The sequence below is a fragment of the Carassius carassius genome, chromosome 9 (assembly GCF_963082965.1).
Source record: "Carassius carassius chromosome 9, fCarCar2.1, whole genome shotgun sequence".
In the NCBI taxonomy this organism is placed as follows: domain Eukaryota; kingdom Metazoa; phylum Chordata; class Actinopteri; order Cypriniformes; family Cyprinidae; genus Carassius; species Carassius carassius.
Genome location: NC_081763.1, coordinates 7362909 through 7383976, shown reverse-complemented (window position 1 = coordinate 7383976; position 21068 = coordinate 7362909). Strand labels below are relative to the sequence as shown.

The window sequence follows — 21068 nt, the reverse complement described above, 5'->3', positions numbered from 1 at the left end:
GGATATTACATAGTCATTGAAAACATAAAAACCGCATGTAAAATCATTATACAATAATTAGAAAATGCTGTTGGAGATTAAATATATCGTGTAACACAGCTGGACTTCGCTGTCACTTCTTGACAGGTTATGACAACTATCAAAATGTATTTTTGTGGGGATTTATTTGCGATGTTACGGCTGCCCTGTATTCGAAGTACTGAACATCACGCGCATGACGCGCACCTTTCACTGTCACGCTCCTCTCCTTCAGGTGCACAAACGTCTGCCAACCATCTGTCAACGAAAATTATCAATGCAAATATACTATTGTAAGTACGTCACGTTAAACAGGTTGAACTTGTCTCGTTTTTCACACAAATACACTTGCTGCAGCATTAAACTGCACACAGAAGTAATCCTGAGTCTGCTTACAAAGTCTTTTACCTGAAGGATTAATGTTCTTTAGCAAAGTGAGTACACATTTCGATGTTTTACAAAAGTGATAGACACCTGCATTCATTTATAAAGCCTCACAAATTCTGTGTGCAGGAAAACATTTCTCCTTTAATGCTAAATAGTCCTAATTGTGAGTAAATATATTAAATGCAAGTTAAATTGTTGATCTACTTTGATTTTGAGGCATTAACCCATTTTTTTTTAAAAAAATTCTAATTTCCAAAATGTATTGTAAAGTGTGAAATGTATTATTTGTATCACTTGTACAGTGTATTATTGTCGTTATTATTATTTAATGCATGCGTTTGTAAATCTATTGTCATTTAAAAAGGTAAATATTTCTGAGCTTTTCATTATGTCTTGTGATTTTCAATGCAAATTTAGTTTCGAAGGTCACCTCTGAGTTCAACACCTGCCTTAATTTCTATGCCATTCTATCCCATTCACCTGCAGAAAAGCAAACATGAACAATCAGAAGTTTATTAGGTTGCTCATCGGCTTCTTGGTGATCGTTGCCATGATGAAATATTTCTTTAGTCCCAGGTGAGGATTGCAGTTCTCATGGGTCTTCGTGTACATGTGCATCAAACCATGCTTCACTTTCCCAGACAAGCCTGTAATTGATGTTTATTTGACTTCTGTTTATAGCTCGAACAAAGACACAAGTCACAAGACCCACCAAATCATACAAGGAGGTAAATTCTGGACTAACCAGCGTATCCCACAGCTGAATTTGGTTCATATGCAGGAGGATCCTGTCAAAAAAGAACATAAAGACAACACAGAGGTTCAGCCAGGGAAAAAAGAGAAGATCCAATCAAACCAAGAGTCAGAACCAGGAATTCCTGATGATACGCACACAGATTCATTAAAAATCGTGCACTTAGATCTGAAAGGTGCTGCACCCAAAGTCAAATACCTTGAACAGGTAAGAAAACAGTATGTGCAAACAGGGATGTGGATTTAACATGTGGTACAATGCATTACTGTTTGCCTTATGTTCTTTTGTAGATATTCCCTCTACTGTCCTCTCTGGGTGCTAATGGGATATTGCTGGAATATGAGGATATGTTTCCTTATGAAGGGGAACTCAGCATTCTCAAATCAAGCTTTGCATACAGGTGAGTGACTGATTCTGAGCACCTGATTAACTGAGCTGGACTTCATTTGGCTCAGGTCACCCAAACATTTCAATTCTGGCTTTATCTGATTCTAAACCTGTATGCTGTTATTTTAGTGGTGAACAAAAGGTGATATTTTAAAGAATATTTACTCTATGCAGCACTTTTCCATAAAATGACAGTGAATAATAATCACCCATATATATATATATATATATATATATATATAGAGAGAGAGAGAGAGAGAGAGAGAGAGAGAGAGAGAGAGAGAGAGAGAGAGCGAGAGAGAATTGCATATATTTCTGCAGAAATATGACCCAAAGCATCATTTTTACACAAGTCCTGAAAGTTGACAAAGAATATCCAATCAAACAAATGAGGCAAAAATATATGCTTTGTCATTTATTTATTGAGAAAAATGATCTATGTTGTTTTTATTTTGTTACATAAATCTTAAATTGTTATGATGCATATTTTCATCTAGATTTTTTTTTTTGTACTTCTATGCTCTATTTAGTAAAGAACTTATAGATGAAGCTTTTAAAGGTGCTATAAAAAGAAAGATTATTATTATTATAACTGTTATAGGATTTCTGAATATTTTAGGTTTATTAACATTTTGAGATAAAATTTTTCATTTGATCGATTTTGTCATTTTGTTGATTTTAAATAATTGTATTTAGCTTTAATTCATTTTTAATTTCAGTTTTGGTAATTTTAGTACTTCAGCTAAATGTTGCTGAGACAACATTTCCAATATTTATTAAAAAAATGTAAGTTTAGGTTTTTTTATCGAATATTAAAATTTCTTTTAAAAGTAATTTTATTTGAATTACTGAAGAACATTACCACATATGTCAAGCTTCAAAAAGGAGTGAACAAAACATACAAATACCATAGAAATGCGTTTACACGATACACACTTGTACAATATTTTCAATATTTTCAGTAGTCTTCAAGTCTACTGAAGCCAAATACAGTAACTCTGCATGAGGCACAGATTGAAATTTGAGTCATTGTTACATTATTCACTGAATCCTCCGTTCCACCAAAGCTAAAAAAAAAAATCTTTTTTAGTCGAACTATTGCAATAATATATTCAGAGACCATAAGCAGATGATCTGTTGAGCTTTATTTCTCTTTAGACATATTTGAACGTGCTTATCTTTATTATTTCTTGTTAAGTCCTGAAGATATAGAGGAAATGAAGTCTCTGGCCAAACGGCACACGCTTGAACTGATTCCTCTGGTGCAGGTGTTCGGACACATGGAGGCAAGTTCAGAATCTCAAACATGTGCACCCCACATACTTCAGCAAAGCATTAAAGGAACATTTACATTTTTTTTTACCATGCACTTATATAAGTCAACCATCAACAGTTGATGTAGAGGCAAAAATCATTCAAATGCTGTGGATGCACTGTGGTTTTACTTCATTAGCATACTGTACACTCTGTACCAGTCTTTCTGTTCACATTTCAGTTCGTCTTGAAACACGAGAAGTATTTCAGATTGAGAGAAGTGGAAACATTTCCCAATAGCCTAAACTCTCTGGCCCCAGGAAGCATGGATCTCGTTCAAGACATGCTAACGCAGGTTATGAAGAAGCACCCAGAAGCAAAGTGGTTCCACATCGGTGCCGATGAGGTCAGTGGATCTCTACAGATCATTAAAAATAGCTGTATTTCATGGAAACTGTTTCCATTTTGGAGTGACCTGCTCCTTTTCAAATGTAAGCTCATATCTGCTGTGGATAACATGCATTCAGGTACGTGGCCTGGGGGAAAGTGACGATTCGAAGCGCTGGTTGGAAGCCAACAATAGAGACACGGGGAAGCTTTTCCTCAATCATGTTACCACAGTTGGGAGATTTATCACCAAACTAAATCAAGGAATCAAGTTGATCTTGTGGGATGACATGCTTAGGAAGGTTAGCCCCGACACGATCAAAGGTAGAATGAGAAAGTCTGTTTTCCCATTATCAAATAGCAGGTGTCACCAGTAAGACTCACTTTTACTATTTGCATATAATGATAGTACAAAGTACTTCTGATAGTTATTTTTAGACTTAACAGTTACATCTAATGATGTGGTCAATGGTTACCGAAGCCATTATACTGTCAGTGTCCTATTCACAGGTGTACCTTGTGAAATTATTATTATTATTATTCTTTACAGTATGAAAATGGGGGGATACTAATATAAAATGAGAGGTATATTAACATGGCAGGATGGAGACTTTTACAATGGAAGATGTTGCTTGATGCACCTTTTAAGCTTAACAATGTTAATAACGCAGTAGTGCTTTTTTGTTCTGATGTTGGTGTTTACTTTTTAGAATCGGGTTTGCGAGACATTGCATCGCCAATGATATGGAATTACATCCCGAACATGGATGTGAAAGAGATTGGTAAGACGCTGTTCCGGCTCTTACAGTGTATGAAAATATTGATTCCTCTGTGCACATTGTTCAGAGGGGAAAAGTGTTCTCTTTGTAATCTTGAAAAGGACAATATTCAAAAACCATCTCGGAATAATTCTCTCTTTTTAAATGCGTTTGACTTTTAATAATTGTATTTTAAAAATATATCACATATCACTACCTATCGATATTCATGCATCAATATGACCGATTATATGTACACCGTTGTGTACACTACGGTTCGAACGTTTGGGGTTTAGAACGTTTTTATTTTTTATTTTAAATAAAGTCATACTTTTTTATTCAGCAGTGATCCATTAAATGAATTAATAGTGACAGGAAACACATTTACAATGTTAAAAGGTAATAAATGATGTTCTTTCTATTGATCAAAGAATCCTGAAAAAAAAAAGTATCATAAAATGTCATTTTTTTAAATATCTTTTAATATTTTTCTATTTTTCTATTTGAAAATATAAATAAATAAATAAATAAATAAATAAATAAATAAACATACATATACACACACACACACACACAAACAGGTGTTTCTTAGAGATTAGAATGTCGGGGAAAAGTTCATTTATTTCAGTAATTTAACTCAAATTGTGAAACTCGTATTAAATAAATTCAGTGCACACAGACTGAAGTTTAAGTCTTTGGTTCTTTTAATTGTGATGATTTCAGCTCACATTTAACAAAAACCCACCAATTCACGATCTCTCTCTCTCTCTCTCTCTCTCTCTCTCTCTCTCTCTCTCTCTCTCTCTCTCTCACTATCTCTATATATATATACAGTGGGGAAAATAAGTATTTTGTCAGCCACCAATTGTACAAGTTCTCCCATTTAAAAAGATAAAAGAGGCCTGTAATTTTCATCATAGGTACACTTCAACTATGAGAGACAAAATGTAAAAAAAATATCCAGAAAATCACATTGTAGGATTTTTAATGAATTTATTTGCAAATTAATGTGGAAAATAAGTATTTGGTCAATAATGAAAGTTTATCTCAATACTTTAATATATACCCTTTGTTGGCGATGACAGAGGTCAAACATTTTCTGTAAGTCTTCACAAGGTTTTTGCACACACTGTTGCTGGTATTTTGGCCCATTCCTCCATGCAGATCTCCTCTAGAGCAGTGATGTTTTTGGGCATCACAGACTTTCAACTCCCTCCAAAGATTTTCTATGGGGTTGAGATCTGGAGACTGGCTAGGTCACTCCAGGACCTTGAAATGCTTCTTACGAAACCACTTCTTCGTTACCCAGGCGGTGTGTTTGGGATCATTGTCATGCTGAAAGACCCAGCCATGTTTCATCTTCATGGCCCTTGATGATGGAAGGAGGTTTCCACTCAAAATCTCACGATACATGGCCCCATTCATTCTTTCCTTTACACGGATCAGTTGTCCAGGTCCCTTTGCAGAAAAACAGCCCCGAAGCACGATGTTTCCACCCTCATGCTTCACAGTAGGTATGGTGTTCTTTCTCCTCCAAACACGACAAGTTGAGTTTTTACCAAAAAGTTCTATTTTGGTTTCATCTGACCATATGACACTGTCCCAATCCTCTTCTGGATCATCCAAATGCTCTCTAGCAAACTTCAGACATGTACTGGCTTAAGCAGAGGGACACGTGTGGCACTGCAGGATTTGAGTCCCTGGCGGCGTAGTGTGTTACTGATGGTAGCGATTGTCACTTTGGTCCCAGCTCTCTGCGGGTCATTCACTAGGTCCCCCTGTGTGGTTCTGAGATTTTTGCTCACCGTTGTTGTGGTCATGACCCCACGGGGTGAGATCTTGTGTGGAGCCCCAGATCGAGGGAGATTATCATTGGTCTTGTATGTCTTCCATTTCCTAATAATTGCTCCCACAGTTGATTTCTTCACACCAAGCTGCTTAGCTATTGCAGATTCAGTCTTCCCAGCCTGGTGCAGGTCTACCATTTTGTTTCTGGTGTCCTTTGACAGCTCTTTGGTCTCGGCCATAGTGGAGTTTGGAGTGTGACTGTTTGAGGTTGTGGACAGGTGTCTTTTATACTGATAACAAGTGGAGGACAGAGGAGCCTCTTAAAGAACTTGTCAGAGCCAGAGCCAGAAATCTTGCTTGTTTGTAGGTGACCAAATACTTATTTTCCAACATAATTTGCAAATAAATTCATAAAAAGTCCTATTTTCTGGATTTTTTTAAACATTTTGTCTCTCATAGTTGAAGTGTATCTATGATGAAAATTAAAGGCCTCTCTCATCTTTTTAAATGGGAGAACTTGTACAATTGGTGGCTGACAAAATACTTATTTTCCCCACTGTGTGTGTGTGTATATATATATATATATATATATATATATATAAAGCAGTTATTTTAAATGGAAATAAAATGGAAATGTTTAATATTTTATAGTTTTTACCATATTTTTGGTAAGCACAAGTCACTTCCTTTAACTTTTGTATGATAGTGTATGTCAAACCAAATCTAATGTACTCATTCATTGTACTCCACATGTACTCATTGTTTGTAGGTAGCTATATACATAAGTATGAGCAGGCTGGATTTAAGGGTGTGTGGTTTGCTAGCGCTTTTAAAGGAGCCTCTGGAATTGACCAGAGATGGACTCCAATCAATCACCACTTACAAAACCACCTCCAGTGGCAGAAAGTCATTAAATCCATGCCGCAGTACAAGTCTGTGAGATTTCAAGGCATTGCTCTGACTGGCTGGCAGAGGTGAGCCTGCAGTTTTACCGAACGGTTTCTTAATAATATTGTGTGTCATCAAAGCATTACTGTGTTCGCAGTTAAGAGGATACATACATGCATATATGACAACATAACATTCATATTAAAACCTCTTTCTCTCTTTGAAGGTATGAGCATCACACTGTGCTGTGTGAGCTTCTCCCAGTGGCCATCCCTTCTCTGGCTGTCTGTCTTCAGACACTGAAACACGGTCAGTGTTTTTTTCTGGAGGGGTTCAGAATGTGACTTGCTGTTAGATTAAAATCATACTGTATGTGATCTATTGCAAAAGGTGTCATGCTATCATGTGTTTTGTTTGCTTTAGGATCATTTGATGCCAAGGCACAGAAGGAGGCACAGCGCTTCCTTGGGTGTCAGGTTGAGCTGAGCAAAAATGAGTGGTAGGAAGTTGTTGACATACTGTAGATATGTTTGAATAGCTCGTGATGTTTGTAAACGATGTTCTCTTAATGTACTGTTGACTGCAGTAAGGGTGCATCCTTTCCTGGCTCAGATGTTTATGAAATGGTGCAGAAGATCAACAACAACCTTGAGGGTTCAGTTAAAAAGATCATGCAAAGCTAGTGAGTGATCCTGTTTCTGAATGACCTTACATATAAACATGAGATTAGATGACATTCACACAGAGCATAAGCCACTGCTATTTTTTTCTCTTTTAGTGCAACTAAATTCTTTATCTTGAACATTCTGTTGCTTGATTATTTCCTTTGTCTTGTGTCTCGCAGCCACGTCAAAGGATCATTCAGCAAATATCATCGCAAACACAACTTTGCAAACCCTCGAAATCTTGCATTTTTCAAAAATGAACTGAAAAAGTAAGTTTTTTTTAGCACTAGAGGTTAACATTTAGTAGCAAACATATTGTCTTTTTGTGTTTCTCATAAAACATTTTGGTTATTATTTGGATACAGGGTTTTGAAATCCTTCTTTTCAATGAATTTGTCAGAAATTGTTCATAAATAATGTATAAGTCTGTATCAGAATTTACAAAAAAAAAAAAATTAAATCAATAATTATTAACTAAAACTATAACCATTAAAAACACTATTTTGTTACTTGAAAAAAAAAATATAACATTTCTATTTTTTGTTTAATACTACTTCAATTAAGTAAAAAATTATTAAACCTGTATAGACATATTTAACAAAAAATCTAATAAAAATTACAAAAACATTCCTAAAGCTTTAACTGAAATTAGCTTATCAAAAATATTTATAAAAACTATAATAGTATCTTCATGATGCTTAAATAACCGTGGTGTGAAAACTGTATTTTTGCAGATTATTTCACACTAGAAATTCTGGTTAAGCTTATTAATTCTGTGAGGTTCATAAATGGAAATATATAGTATCTTATATATTCTGACTTTTTCCCTCTTGTCAGATTGATGGATGAATGGGATTCCTTTTTATTGACTTTCCGGCAAAGTATGGAGGCAATCTTCTACCCAGACACTTTAGAGGAGTGGACGGAAGAGAATGTCAACGAACACATAGGAAGACTTCATGAGATGGTGGTTGATGTAGAACGAATCATAAAACTCAACGGACAGCCAAAAGAGGATCCTCCGAAAAAGAGGTGAAACAGACAAGTGGAACAACAGGAAGAAAATTCCATAATGTGACAACATTAGTAAAAGTTTCACAGAAGTTCTCTTATTACACTGTGTATGCACTTCTTGAAGAAGTGGACTTACAAGACTACACACTGATACATTTAATTAATCTGTTTTTGAGCTGACTCAAAATGATCTAAATTATTTGCCTTTGCAGGTTCAGCTAATGTGTTTTTAAAATTATAATTATTATTATTATGAATGTCTAGGGATGGAACACAATCATCATTCATTTCTTTGACACGCAAAATGTATTTTGTACATTTGTACGTTTGAGGAGCACAAACAGCTCTGTAAATCGTCACAGTCGATTAAACATACTTGGCATGTTTCGTGCTATCACTATTACAGATATAGTTCTGCATTAGCTATAGAAGCATTTACTACTCAAAACATTAAAACGGGATACCTGCTGGCCATAGAGCTTGTGTTACTTGCTTGGATTTATTTCTGTGGGGTTTTGTGTCTGCATGTGTGTTTGCAACTTAAAATAAAAGCTATTTTGTACTTGTACAGTTTTCACTGTGTTTATTACTGCAAAAACGCAATATTTAAGATTCGATGGTTTCTAGGATTTCAGACATTACATTACAAAATGGTTATCATCACAGTTATAAAAAGTTTGTCAAATATATGACATTGTGGTGTGACATGATGTCTTTAATAAACTTAAATATAAGAATTTTTACTAATTTAATCAAATCAAGTAATGTAGCGAAGTCCGATTCGTGAATGAATCGTTCTTTTTGAATCAGATCTTTTAAACGGATCAGTTCAACCGGTTCACAAAACCTGTCCGATTCTATTACTAACAATTACATGAAACAACAATACAAAAATGAATAAACACCTCTTTGAAGAAACGTTGCAAGGTTTACGCAATCGTATTTATTAAAACTACCTTTGTTTCATATTTGCGTTGTTAAAACGAGTCAATTCCTAAATATTTTTAGTACGTTATTGTTGAAACATCATCGATTTGAAAGAAACAACTAACTTACACAAACTAATTCTGGAACACATGAAATTACAACAGACGTCCTTACATCTAAAACATACAACTTTTTAAAATACATTATAAATAGCCATATATTGCTCAAGTTGAACGTTTTAGATCATGGATGCCAATCGCTGAACCGATTCTCTGAAATGAACTGTTCGAAAGAACCAATTTGACCGGAGAAAATGAGCGCGCCTTTATTTCGAATCTATTATGACGTGCTCGTTCTTCCTCCCCGCACCGCCCTTTTGTTGTTATGACTACGAGGTCGTAAATCCGCCATGTTTTCCCTGTTGAAGCGTTGCGACAGAGACGGAGGTCTGGAACGACATGACTGAAGAAAATAATAATACGGCAGCAACAGTTAGCGACCAAGCGGAGCATGGCAACATCATCACAATCCAGACCACGCTCGGAGACGAAGGTAGAAACAGTGGGGTGGGACGGGACGCAGTCGCGTGGGAGAAACGAGATTAATGTGTGGCCTGACTTAGGCTCGTTCAGTCACGCTAACAGAGTCTCCATTAGCCGCAGTGTTGTTTCTGAGCAGCATGCTAATGCTGCTTAGCATCCATCTGTACTGGAGGAAGATCTGACAACACACACACACACACACACGTTAACTTTACCATCCAAGACTGTTTGATATTAAACCGCACGGCAGCAGGAGTCGGCTGTTTATTCACCTATTTGGTTGTGTTAATTATCCTTTTTATGTACAAACCCGATTCCAAAAGTTGAGACACTGTACAAATTGTGAATAAAAACAGAATGCAATGATGTGGCAGTTTCAAATATTTTATTCAGAAAACAACATAGATGACATATCAAATGTTTAAATTGAGAAAATGTATAATTTTAAGGGAAAAATGTTGATTTTAAATTTCATGGCATCAACACATCTCAAAAAAGTTGGTACAAGGCCATGTTTACCACTGTGTGGCATCCCCTCTTCTTTTTATATCAGTCTGCAAATGTCTGGGGACTGAGGAGACAAGTTGCTCAAGTTTAGGAATAGGAATGTTGTCCCATTCTTGTCTAATACAGGCTTCTAGTTGCTCAACTGTCTTAGGTCTTCTTTGTCACATCATCCTCTTTATGACACGTCAAATGTTTTCTATGGGGGAAAGATCTGGACTGCATGCTGGCCATTTCAGTACCCGGATCCTTCTACGCAGCCATGATGTTGTAATTGATGCAATGTGTGGTCTGGGATTGTCATGTTGGAAAATGCAAGGTATTCCCTAAAAGAGATGACATCTCGATGGGAGCATGTGTTGTTCTAGAACTTGGATATACCTTTCAGCACTGATGGTGCCTTTCCAGATGTGTAAGCTGCCCATGCCACACGCACTCATGCAACCCCATACCATCAGAGATGCAGGCTTCTGAACTGAGCGCTTATAACTTGGGTTGTCCTTGTCCTCTTTAGTCCGGATGACATGGCATCCCAGTTTCCCAATTTTGATTCGTCTGATCACAGAACAGTTTTCCACTTTGCCACAGTCTATTTTAAATGAGCCTTGGCCCAGAGAAAACGCCTGCGCTTCTGGATCATGTTTAGATACACAATTTGTACAGTGTCCCAACTTTTGTGTAATCTGGTTTGTATATCAGCTCTCTGAAAACACAATTTCCTCAGTTATAGTACAAAGATGACTAAAAATCATAATGAAAACAGAAAATAAAAATAAAAACGAACCCAAAACTATAATAGTATATACTTTTCAAGTTATATTAATTGCATTATAACATTAAATTATACATTAAGAATTAACACTTTATTTTACAATTAAAAATATGAAAACATTTTTATAAATGTATTTTATATAAAAAAAAATATTGGATGCCACAGTCGTGGCAAAATGTGAGTATTTTAGATCGATAAATATTCCTGTTTGTTGCATTGTTTGTTTCACGTGTGCACGATCCGTCAGACTGAAAGTGCTATATGCAATGTTTGGTGTTCCCTCTCAGATGAGGATATTCATAAATGTGGGAGATGTCTGGAGGAGTTCTCCGCTCTGGATGCTTTCATCCGACATAAACTCATCAGGAGCTGCAGGCGTCCTCAGCACGACCTTCAGGTTTGTGTCAAATAATATCTGGATACTTTCATATCCAGAGTGATTGACTGCACATATGTATTAGTCATCAAAGAATCCTGGAAGAAAAAATGGATCATGTTTTCCACACAAAAATTAAACAAAAACTTTTTTCATTATTGTTCATAATAAGAAATATTTCTTGAGCAGCCAATCAGCATGTCAGAATGATTTCTGAAGGATCACGTGACTCTGAAAATCCAGCTTTAACATCACGGGAATAAAATACAGTTTTCAGTATATTCAAATAGAAAAAAGTTATTTAAAATGATAATATTTCTGTTTTTACTGTAGTTTTTGATCAAATATATGCATCCTTGCAGAACATACAAGACTTTTTTTCAAAATCATAAAAGAGTTTAACAACCCCAAATTTTTAAACTGCAGAGTATCTGTGAGTATCATCCAACATGTAAGCTCAGGATACATCAGTTTTCATCTGTCGGTCTCCTTCCTCAGACAAATGTCCCTGCCGTTAAGGTGAAATTAAGTGAAAATGATAGCTCATCTGATGAAGCGGGAATGTCGAATGCAGGTACTTCACTTTTTATTTAGTGGAGTCAATGAAACATAACTGTCCTTGTATTGAGAGATTTGAATTGAACATCATTTACCAATCCATCTGTCTTTGTTTGGGCACTAAATAAAGTCGCTTTGCTCCTTCAGACAAGGAAGATAAAGCGGCAGCTGGAGGAGAAAAGAGAAGCCGCTCTGCAAGCGAGGATGACAGCTCCAGTCCTGCAAAAGTCGGTTGGAAGCTAAACACGGAGGGCCGGTACATCTGTGAGATATGTGAGAAGACCTTCAAAACGGTACAATCTTTGATCATTTTGATGCATTTGAATACTTCTCTTATTTAGGAGTATGCAAGCAAAACTCACTTCAGTTGTACATTTTTTCCCGTTTATTTGTCCCGCAGACAAATATTCTCAGAACCCACATGTTCACGCACACTGACCAGAAGGACTTTAAGTGTGAAATATGCAACACTGCTTTTAGGACCAAGGGTTCGTTGATCCGACACAATCGTCGGCACACGGGTAAAACGAAGCGTCCTTGTACTGGACTCTGTTAAGTGGTGAGAGTTATTTAGTGTCTGTGTCTTTCTAAGTATTATGATATCATTTCCTTTGGCAGATGAGCGTCCGTACCGCTGCAGTCAGTGTGGACTGGCGTTCAGAGAGTCCGGAGCGCTAACCAGACATCTGAAGTCTCTCACGCCTTGCACTGAGAAGATCCGCTACAGTCAGTGTAAAGAGATACTTGTTAGCAAGGATGGAGTCCAGAAAGGTACGAAGCCTTTCATAATGACCTCTTCAGCAACAGATCGGGAAAAAAAACAGAAGATGGGGGGTTCCATGCATCATTTTTTTGATTAGATGATTGAGATGCGGGTGGATGAACTTGACTTTGCAGGATTTAAGTGGACTAAATGATTGGTGAAGTCTGGCATATGTCACCACTAGAGAGATGTCTGTTTTCAAAAGCAGAATGAATAAGATCTATAGCATGCATTTCGGTTTTCATTTCACGCCGACATTCTTCTTCAGTTTTCTGAGTGTATTGCTGTCGGGTATGTTTCTAGAAGTTCAGCCGTCCCCTCCTGAACCCGAGAAGGAGCAGATTCCTGTCGTGAGAGTTGTGGAAGCTGGCCAGGAGATCATCCAGATCCAGGTGGTAGGACAAGTGCAACAGGTCTGAGATTAACAAAACTAGTATGTTAATTGCAAATATTTTTGGTGTGGAAAAGCATGTTGAATTGCACTAATAAAACAACATGAAGAGTTATTGCATTTTTGGGGGCTACAGTTTAACCTAGTCTTGACAGTATAGCCAGTAGTTGAGATTTCCTTTTGCTTTGCCAATATTGATAAGATTATATAATTAAAATAATGTAAAATTGATATTTACTTATGTCTGTATGACAATTCGGTTTCATTATCATGAATCATAACAGCTTACAAGGTTCAGGTTATTACGTGTATTAGATTGATTTCTACATATACTGTAAATGTTTTAGCATTTCAGGTAGTGTAGATTAACAGGTAACACTTTACAATAAAGTTCCTTTAGTTAATGTATTAACATTTATTACAGTATTTATTCATCTTTGTTCACTGTTAGTTCATGTTAATTCACAGTGCATTAACTAATGTTAACAAGCACAACTTTTGATTTTAAGTAATGCTTCATTAGATTAAGATTAATAAATGTTGTAGAAGTATTGTTCATGTTAACTAAAGTAGTTAACTAATGAACCTTATTGTAAAGTGTAACCAGTTAATGTATTATGAGAACATATAATTCAACAAAGAACAAAAGTATATTTATAAATTAGTATTTATATAGATAAATGCTGTATAAATGGTGGCCCAAATCATTACCAACATTAACTAATTGTTACTACATTAACAAATGCTAAATAATTAAACCTTATTATGAAGTGTTACATAAATAATATTTGTAAAAAAAAAATGGCTAAAAAGCTAAACTAACAGCACAGGCCTAATTGTTTTTAATAGCTTTAACAAAAAAAGTTTCAATTAGTATAAATTAAGATGCTTTGTAAAGTACCAGGACGTTTGTTAGACTAGAGTTAATGTATGTCCTCTGTCCGCAACAGGTCGTGTCTCAGCCTCAAACTGAGACTGTGGTTGAAGCCGACAATCTCATCTGCCAGGCCATCATTAACTCTGGCATCGCGCTGGAGACCGAAGCCACAGAGGCGGCCGAGCAGGCACAGGTCCCGTCACCTAAAGCAGTCCTGCAGACTCCTGAGACTGACGCCAGACTCACTGAGATCCAGGTGACGGAGGAATGTGTGGAGACTGTGGCCGAGGAAACACAAGTGAGTTTCTTGAATGAAGACGCCATGTTTTATTCCAATAAAATAACACAATAAACTCCAAACTCTTTCATCCGTTCTAGGATTCCTCTGTGAAGGAAGACGAACCCATTGAGACAAAATTATACAAATGTCCTCACTGCGAACGCATGTTCAAGACGTTGGCCTACCTGAGGGTCCATGTCAAAGGGCATGTTGGTAAGCTCCATTCAAAGCAATTTATTCATTAACAATATGGAATAGCGGTGTCTATTCTATTAATATCTGAGTCTCTGAATGTTTTTTTTTTCTTCCGCAGGTTACAAGCCGTTTAAGTGCTTAACATGTCAGAAGGAGTTCCTGACGGGCTATGTGCTGAAGAAACACATGGAGACGCACATCAGCGAGCGCCGATACAAATGCGGTGAGTGCGGCAAACAGTTTAAAGCCATCGGACACGTGCGCGAACACATGAGAGCACATTCAGACGAGAGACCGTTCCACTGCAACTTCTGTGACAAGAGCTACAAGACCAAGGTGAGGTCCATGTGCAAACACAGTCCGTAGGTTTTACATTAGGAGCGTTTCCATTACTCCCCAAATTGCGTAAATTTAAATAGCAAATTGAATTTGACGCAAAAACGTCAAAATATCGCGAAAAAGTTTTTACGCTCACATGAGGTGGTTTTTCAGGCAATGAGAACAAGGAATAATTCACAAAACTGCAAGGGAGAATTTTTTTTTCTTCGTATTAACAGGTCACATGGTGTACGTAAAAAGTCATATGATCATTCCTCAATGTACTTACCTCCAAGTAACACTTCAGTTAAATATAATGGCACGTGTAGTCAAAATCCCATCCGCTGTCATGAAAAAATTAAGTTTTAGTTGCATAGCATCGTTGACGTTGCATAACGTCGTCATTTTGCAATACATTTTTAACGACATTAATAAAATATCTGCATAGTTTTGCGCACATTTGTAATGGAAACGCCCCTAGTGTCATCTTTGAAGCATGTTCTGTGTGTCGTGTTCCAGAATGCTCTGCAGGTCCACCATCGCACTCATGGAGACGAAAAACCTTACGTGTGTCCGCACTGCACTCGTGGCTTCCGGGAAAAGAGCGCTTTGGTGCGCCACATCCGACATCACACGGGAGAAAAGCCCTTCAAGTGCTCCAACTGTGGCCGGGGCTTTGCTGAGCACGGCACGCTGAACCGTCACCTGCGAGCTAAAGGTTTAGAAACGGCTATCACTCAAATGATTAATCAATTAAACATTCAAATAATTCGAACTCTTCTTCATTTGTATACTTTCTATTTTAACTTTAATTGTAGTAATAGTTTTCTTAAGAATGTCTGTATAGTATGTGTATTTTTTTATCAGTTATAATTTATTTATTTCTAATCATTACTATAAAACTATAAAATCAGTTATAGTTATAGTGCTTCAACTTCAGCTAAAGGAAAATTAGCTGAAGTTTTTTTTTACTATATTATTTCAATTAATGATTATTTTATTGCAAATAACGAAAATGTACATTTATAAATGTTTTACATTTATTTAGAAGACGCATTTATCAAAAGCAACGTACAGTCTAAAGGATCATGTGACTCTGAAGACTGGACTAAAGTTGCTGAAAATACAGCTTTGCATCTCAGGATTTTAAAATATATACAAAACTTATTTTAAAGTTAAGTTTTATTTTGCAATATAACAGATTTTATATATATATATATGTATTTCAGTTGGCTCTGTACTAGCACTCATCACAATGACAATGAAGTTGAATCTAATCTAAGTGTATACATTATTCTCTCCAAGCTGTGTGTAGACATCATGCATTCTTCCAGTAGTCCCTTGTAATGTGTGTGTGTGTGTGTGTGTGTGGTCAGGGGGCTGTTCTGCAGGGGAGCAGAAGGACTCTGAGCACGCAGGGAGCTGTGAGGAGCAGGAGCTGGCGGCTGAGATCGTGTCAGACGACCCTCATGCTGTGCTGGTGGAGTTCTCCTCAGTGGTGGCCGACACTCAGGAATACATCATAGGGGTAAACAGCACTTGTGTTACGTACCCTGATGCATGGCCAATATACTGCTTATGTGTGTATATATAATCAGATGAAAATGTATATATGAACAACATAAAAAATTATTATAATTTATGATGATGAAAATCCAACCAGTTTTTTGTGATTTTTATATTTAAATAAATTGAATAAATTTTCTTATATTAAATGTCATATCGTTACATGCACATACCAGCAATATTTTTCACTCCCTTTCACAACTTCAGTCAGTAAGAATTATTTTCTTGTTTTTGAAATAAGTCTCTTATACTCCCCAAAGCTGCACGTATTTGCTCAGGAATACAGTAAAAACAGTGATATTGTGAACTATTATTACGATTTAAAATAAATGTTTTGTATTTCACTATATTTAAAATAGAATTTATTCCTGTGATGTAAAGCTGTATTTTCAGCATCATTACTTCAGTCTTCAGTGTCACATGATCCTTCACAAATCGTTCTGATATGATGATTTGCTGCTCACGAAACATTTAATATTATTATCAATGTTCAAAAAAGCCATGCTGCTTAATATTGTTGTGGAAACCGTGATTTTAAACCGTTATTTTGTAACTTTTACCATCACTTTTGATCAGTTTAATGCATTCTTGCTAAATAAAAATAATATATTTTTTAAAGTCATACTGACCCCAAACTTTCAAATGCTAGTGTATATATACAAATATTTGATAATCAATAATATGGAAATCTAAAGTTTTAAAAATATGGTAAAGTTGCTGTTGCAATATAGTGATTATAATTTTTGGATTCAATTGTTTTATTTTTTTTTATTTTTTTCAGACACCAGCTGAGGAAGCAACTCAGGGGGAAGAAGTAATAATCCAAGATAATCAGCAGCAGGTTAATTTCAGTTTTTTTTCTTTTTTCTTTTTTTTTGATGAATTTATTTCACACACTTCATCATTTTAAAGACAAAATTAACAATAGTTACAGAAAGGTTATTGTGTGTAAAAAGGGGAAACCCCAAAGAAGCTACTGAAAGCTTTTAGGAAGGGGGCCCAATAACACCATACAACATATAACATACAAGAACAAAAAGCTCAATCCATAAAAACAAATAAATATAAATACAAGACAAACACTACAGCAAACAAACGATCCCAGCACAAATGTAACACTTTCAAAATGATAAAAAAGTATATGTTAAAAGCAGTTTTTCCTTAAGATTTTTCTTGAAAACGGAGACAGAATGCATCAATTTAAGGTTTTCCTCAAGCTCGTTCCAAATCTGCGGACCTCTACAGACAGCACTCAGGCTCGTACATTTCAATCGTCTTATTTTACCAGTAATTAAATGTTTTTCCCTTGTGTGATATGTATGCTGGGGTAGGCTGATTGGGACAAGTTCACACAACCTGTAATTTAACTTATGAACAACCTGGAATATCATACAGGCATTATGAAAAGTATTATATTCGGTAAGTCTTAATAGACCAAGGCGATGAAACAAGGGACTCGAAGGGGTATTTGGCTCAGACCACGTTAATACCCGTATAATTTTTTTCTGTAAAGACTGTATTTTTTTCAGGTAGCTAGTAAAAGTGTAACACCATATGACATTGCAATAGTTTATATGGGACTCTAACAAGGTTTTATATAAGATGACAAGTGCTGACAGTGGGAGAAAAATAATCCAACGTATTTTGATAATTTTTTTTATTAACTGATCAATATGACATTTAAATTGTAGACATTCATCAATAAAGATTCCGAGAAATTTAGTGGTATTTACTCTTTCAATAATTTGTTCATTTATTTTAAGACAGAAATGCTTATTTGCCAATTGATTTTGTTTGGAATGAAATACGATGTAGTTTGTCTTGTTTATGTTAAGAGATAATTTACTGCACCGAAACCAGATAGCAACATTTCTTAGCTCTCTATTATTTCTTCCATTTCATCTGGACTCTTATGTGACATAAATAGGTTTGTGTCATCAGCAAATAAAACCTTGTGTAAAACCCTTGTGGAATTTTCAAAATCATTTATATATATATAAAAAAAGAAGAAGGCCCAAAATGGATCCCTGAGGGACTCCACATTTAATGGGTTTACTTACTGAAATTTGTTCATTGATACTTACATACCGCTGTCTACCAGACAAATAACTTCTGAACCAGCTAACGGCTAATCCTCTAACTTCATAATGGTGTAATTTATTCAATAGGATGTCAAAATTAATAGTATCAAACGCCTTAGATAAATCTAAAAAAATACCAATACCGCTATCACCTTTATTAATGGCATCATTGATCTTTTCGATCAGATCGAGTACCGCCATGCATGTGGTTCTTTTTTTTCTAAAACCATATTGAGAAGAAGCAATAATATTTAATTTATCAAGGTAGCCATATAGCCTATTGTACACTACTCTCTCTAAAACCTTAGAAATTGTGGGCAAGATTGATATTGGATATTGATATTGGATAATTGCACATATCATTTTTATCCCCAGATTTGAACACTGGTATCATTCTGGCAATTTTTGTCCTTTTTGGTACAATTCCAACAAGCAGAGAGAGATTAATACAATAAGTCAATGGCTCCATGATTTTAAATGCTATGGCTTTCAGAATTTTACCACAAATTTCATCCTCACCAGCAGTGTACGAACTTCGTAAATTTGTAATTATTTTATAGACTTCATCACAATTAGTTGGTTTCATAAAAAAAGGATGTGCATAAGAGCCCCGTAAATAATGGTCGAAAGTGATACCCTGAGGTTGAACTATTTTGTTAGAGAGTTTTTCCCCAATAAAGTTAAGGTAATTATTCAAATTATTTGCTAAATTAATGTCATGCGTATATTTATTATCCAAATTTGAGGGTAAGCCCACAGCATTAGGAAGCACAACGTTGTTTTTGCTCTTGTTAAGGACTTCATTTAGCACTTTCCAGGACTTCTTAGAGTCACCCTGTGATGCTTTTATGAGATATGTATAGTGGTTATTTTTACTTTTCCTTATATTAGTGAGTTTATTCCTGTATCTAGTATATATATCCTTGTTCATAACACTTGGGCATTTTAAGAAACGTTTATAAAGCTTATTTTTATGGGTGATAGATTTTAAAATACCCTTTGTGAGCCAGGGGTTGAGACTAGTCGCGCGATGTCCGGCGTTCTTTTCAGGGATAGAATCAAGTCAATGTCAACCTAAAGCAAATGTAAGCAGGATGAAAAAGGACAGTTTGTCAGCCGAATAGGGTTAACCACATTGTTCGCTGTGTCTGACTTCAGATGGACAGTCACATCATGAAGGTGGTGCAGCAGATCGTCAGCCAATCACATGGAGGCCACCAGATCATCGTGCGCAACGTGGCCGAAGACGAGACCCCGGGCATCTCGGACTGTGGAGACACCATCACCATCGCCACCCCTGAGAGTTTGACCGAGCAGGTGGCAATGACACTCGCTAATGCCATCAGTGACGGCACCATCCTCACGACGGCCACAGAGGGAGCCACTGAGACGCCCCACACCACAGTCACAATGGTATCAGCTGAGGATGTTGAGACAATGGAGCAAGAGGAGCAGTACGTCATCGCTTCACCCGACGAAATGGAGATCCAGACTGTGGTAGTGGTCTAAGATGCAGGTTTTGAACAGCCGTGGTGTAGCATTTCCTTAATCCACATAATCTGCGCTGCAAGATGGATTCGTGACTTTTGCTTATGGAAACTTTCAGACGTTTGTGTTTTGGGTTTTAAACGAGCTGCAGGTTTATACCAATGAACTAACGCCATTTTCAGTAGATGGTGAAACCATGTTTTTTCTATTTGTTTAATGTGATGCTGCCGTATCATAGTTTCTCTCTGATGCATGTCATATAATCATATACGACTATCATCTACTCATGATTATGTAATGTAACATGTTGCCACATAAAACACCTGGCAGGGAACAACAGTACAAAACATTAAAAATATATTTTCATGTGCCTCTGAATTTTTTCCTTCATTGATCAGTTCTCATTTGTGCATATTTATAATAAATATAAAAATATAGATATGCTTTTTTAGAAGGAGCTTTATTGAACTTTCATTTATAATTTATTGACATAATACCTGCACATTGTTGATGCCTTTCTGCTATTTCAATGTTCATAATCCTAACAGGAGTTGAAAATTTGGCTTAATATTGCCCTTTGAGGTTAGTAAGCATGCATGCATGAGGTTGATGTATTTTTCTATATCCAGATAGATCGAGGCGGGAGATTCTGGCAGATTGAGGGCATATTGAAGCTCTGGTCACCTTCACTATCCGTTCTCCCTCCCATCAGCGCACATGTTGTAGTGCTTTGCCCCTTCAGGCCTTCACATATGCCCATATATAATGACATGTTTTTTTATTTCCAGCTATAATTAAATCCCTGACCTGACTTGCAGATGATCCATTGAAAAAGAGTTGCACCCTCTGGTTTGACATGTTTCAAAGTGATATTAAATAAATATCAACGTTCATCTTGTAGTGAACAATGCCTTTTAAAACACTGTTTTGTTTTTGAAATGTTATCGTTATAGCCAGCAAAGGCATTATAACCTAATCCTATCCCCCAAATCAAAAGAAATACAAGATATTTTGCATTAAAAAATGAGGACATTAGGACCTTTATTTATTTATTTTTTATAGTTAAACACTATGTCTAATATATATATATATATATGCATGCATGAGATGCCTTTTTTTTGCAAAATTTC

The 21068-nt window shown here is 36.1% G+C and overlaps 2 protein-coding genes across 3 annotated transcripts; both read left to right on the top strand.

Moving 5' to 3' along the window:
* The first annotated feature begins 257 nt into the window (after positions 1 to 257).
* LOC132148505 (hexosaminidase D-like) lies at positions 258 to 8785 on the top strand. Its single transcript, XM_059557194.1, has 14 exons — positions 258 to 452; positions 892 to 981; positions 1087 to 1366; positions 1450 to 1559; positions 2745 to 2832; positions 3042 to 3206; positions 3328 to 3511; positions 3898 to 3969; positions 6503 to 6707; positions 6848 to 6930; positions 7045 to 7120; positions 7208 to 7303; positions 7466 to 7555; positions 8124 to 8785. The coding sequence occupies exons 2-14, from the start codon at positions 902 to 904 to the stop codon at positions 8320 to 8322; spliced, it is 1728 nt and encodes a 575-aa protein (XP_059413177.1). The 5' UTR covers positions 258 to 452; positions 892 to 901; the 3' UTR covers positions 8323 to 8785.
* Positions 8786 to 9611: 826 nt separating this feature from the next.
* LOC132148821 (transcription factor E4F1-like) lies at positions 9612 to 20099 on the top strand. Of its 2 annotated transcripts, none has more exons than XM_059557546.1 (14): positions 9612 to 9779; positions 11333 to 11442; positions 11920 to 11995; positions 12127 to 12272; positions 12380 to 12500; positions 12598 to 12750; positions 13046 to 13134; positions 14084 to 14308; positions 14389 to 14503; positions 14604 to 14821; positions 15323 to 15521; positions 16180 to 16331; positions 17151 to 17210; positions 19609 to 20099. In XM_059557546.1, exons 1-14 carry the CDS (start codon positions 9686 to 9688, stop codon positions 19957 to 19959), a joined length of 2109 nt encoding a protein of 702 aa, XP_059413529.1. In that variant the 5' UTR covers positions 9612 to 9685; the 3' UTR covers positions 19960 to 20099. The 2 variants fall into 2 exon arrangements, with proteins under 2 accessions (XP_059413529.1, XP_059413528.1); XM_059557545.1 differs by having other exon boundaries at positions 13046 to 13155.
* The last annotated feature ends 969 nt before the right edge of the window (positions 20100 to 21068 follow it).

Bases quoted from the DNA above. Each gene is read 5' to 3' on its own strand.
- LOC132148505 (XM_059557194.1), top strand. From the start codon at position 902: ATGAACAATCAGAAGTTTATTAGGTTGCTCATCGGCTTCTTGGTGATC. The intron at 1,367-1,449 runs GTAAGAAAACAG...GTTCTTTTGTAG, and splicing joins AAGTCAAATACCTTGAACAG to ATATTCCCTCTACTGTCCTC. The intron at 3,970-6,502 runs GTAAGACGCTGT...CATTGTTTGTAG, and splicing joins CATGGATGTGAAAGAGATTG to GTAGCTATATACATAAGTAT.
- LOC132148821 (XM_059557545.1), top strand. From the start codon at position 9,686: ATGACTGAAGAAAATAATAATACGGCAGCAACAGTTAGCGACCAAGCG. The intron at 12,501-12,597 runs GTAAAACGAAGC...TTCCTTTGGCAG, and splicing joins ACACAATCGTCGGCACACGG to ATGAGCGTCCGTACCGCTGC. The intron at 15,522-16,179 runs GTTTAGAAACGG...GTGTGTGGTCAG, and splicing joins CCGTCACCTGCGAGCTAAAG to GGGGCTGTTCTGCAGGGGAG.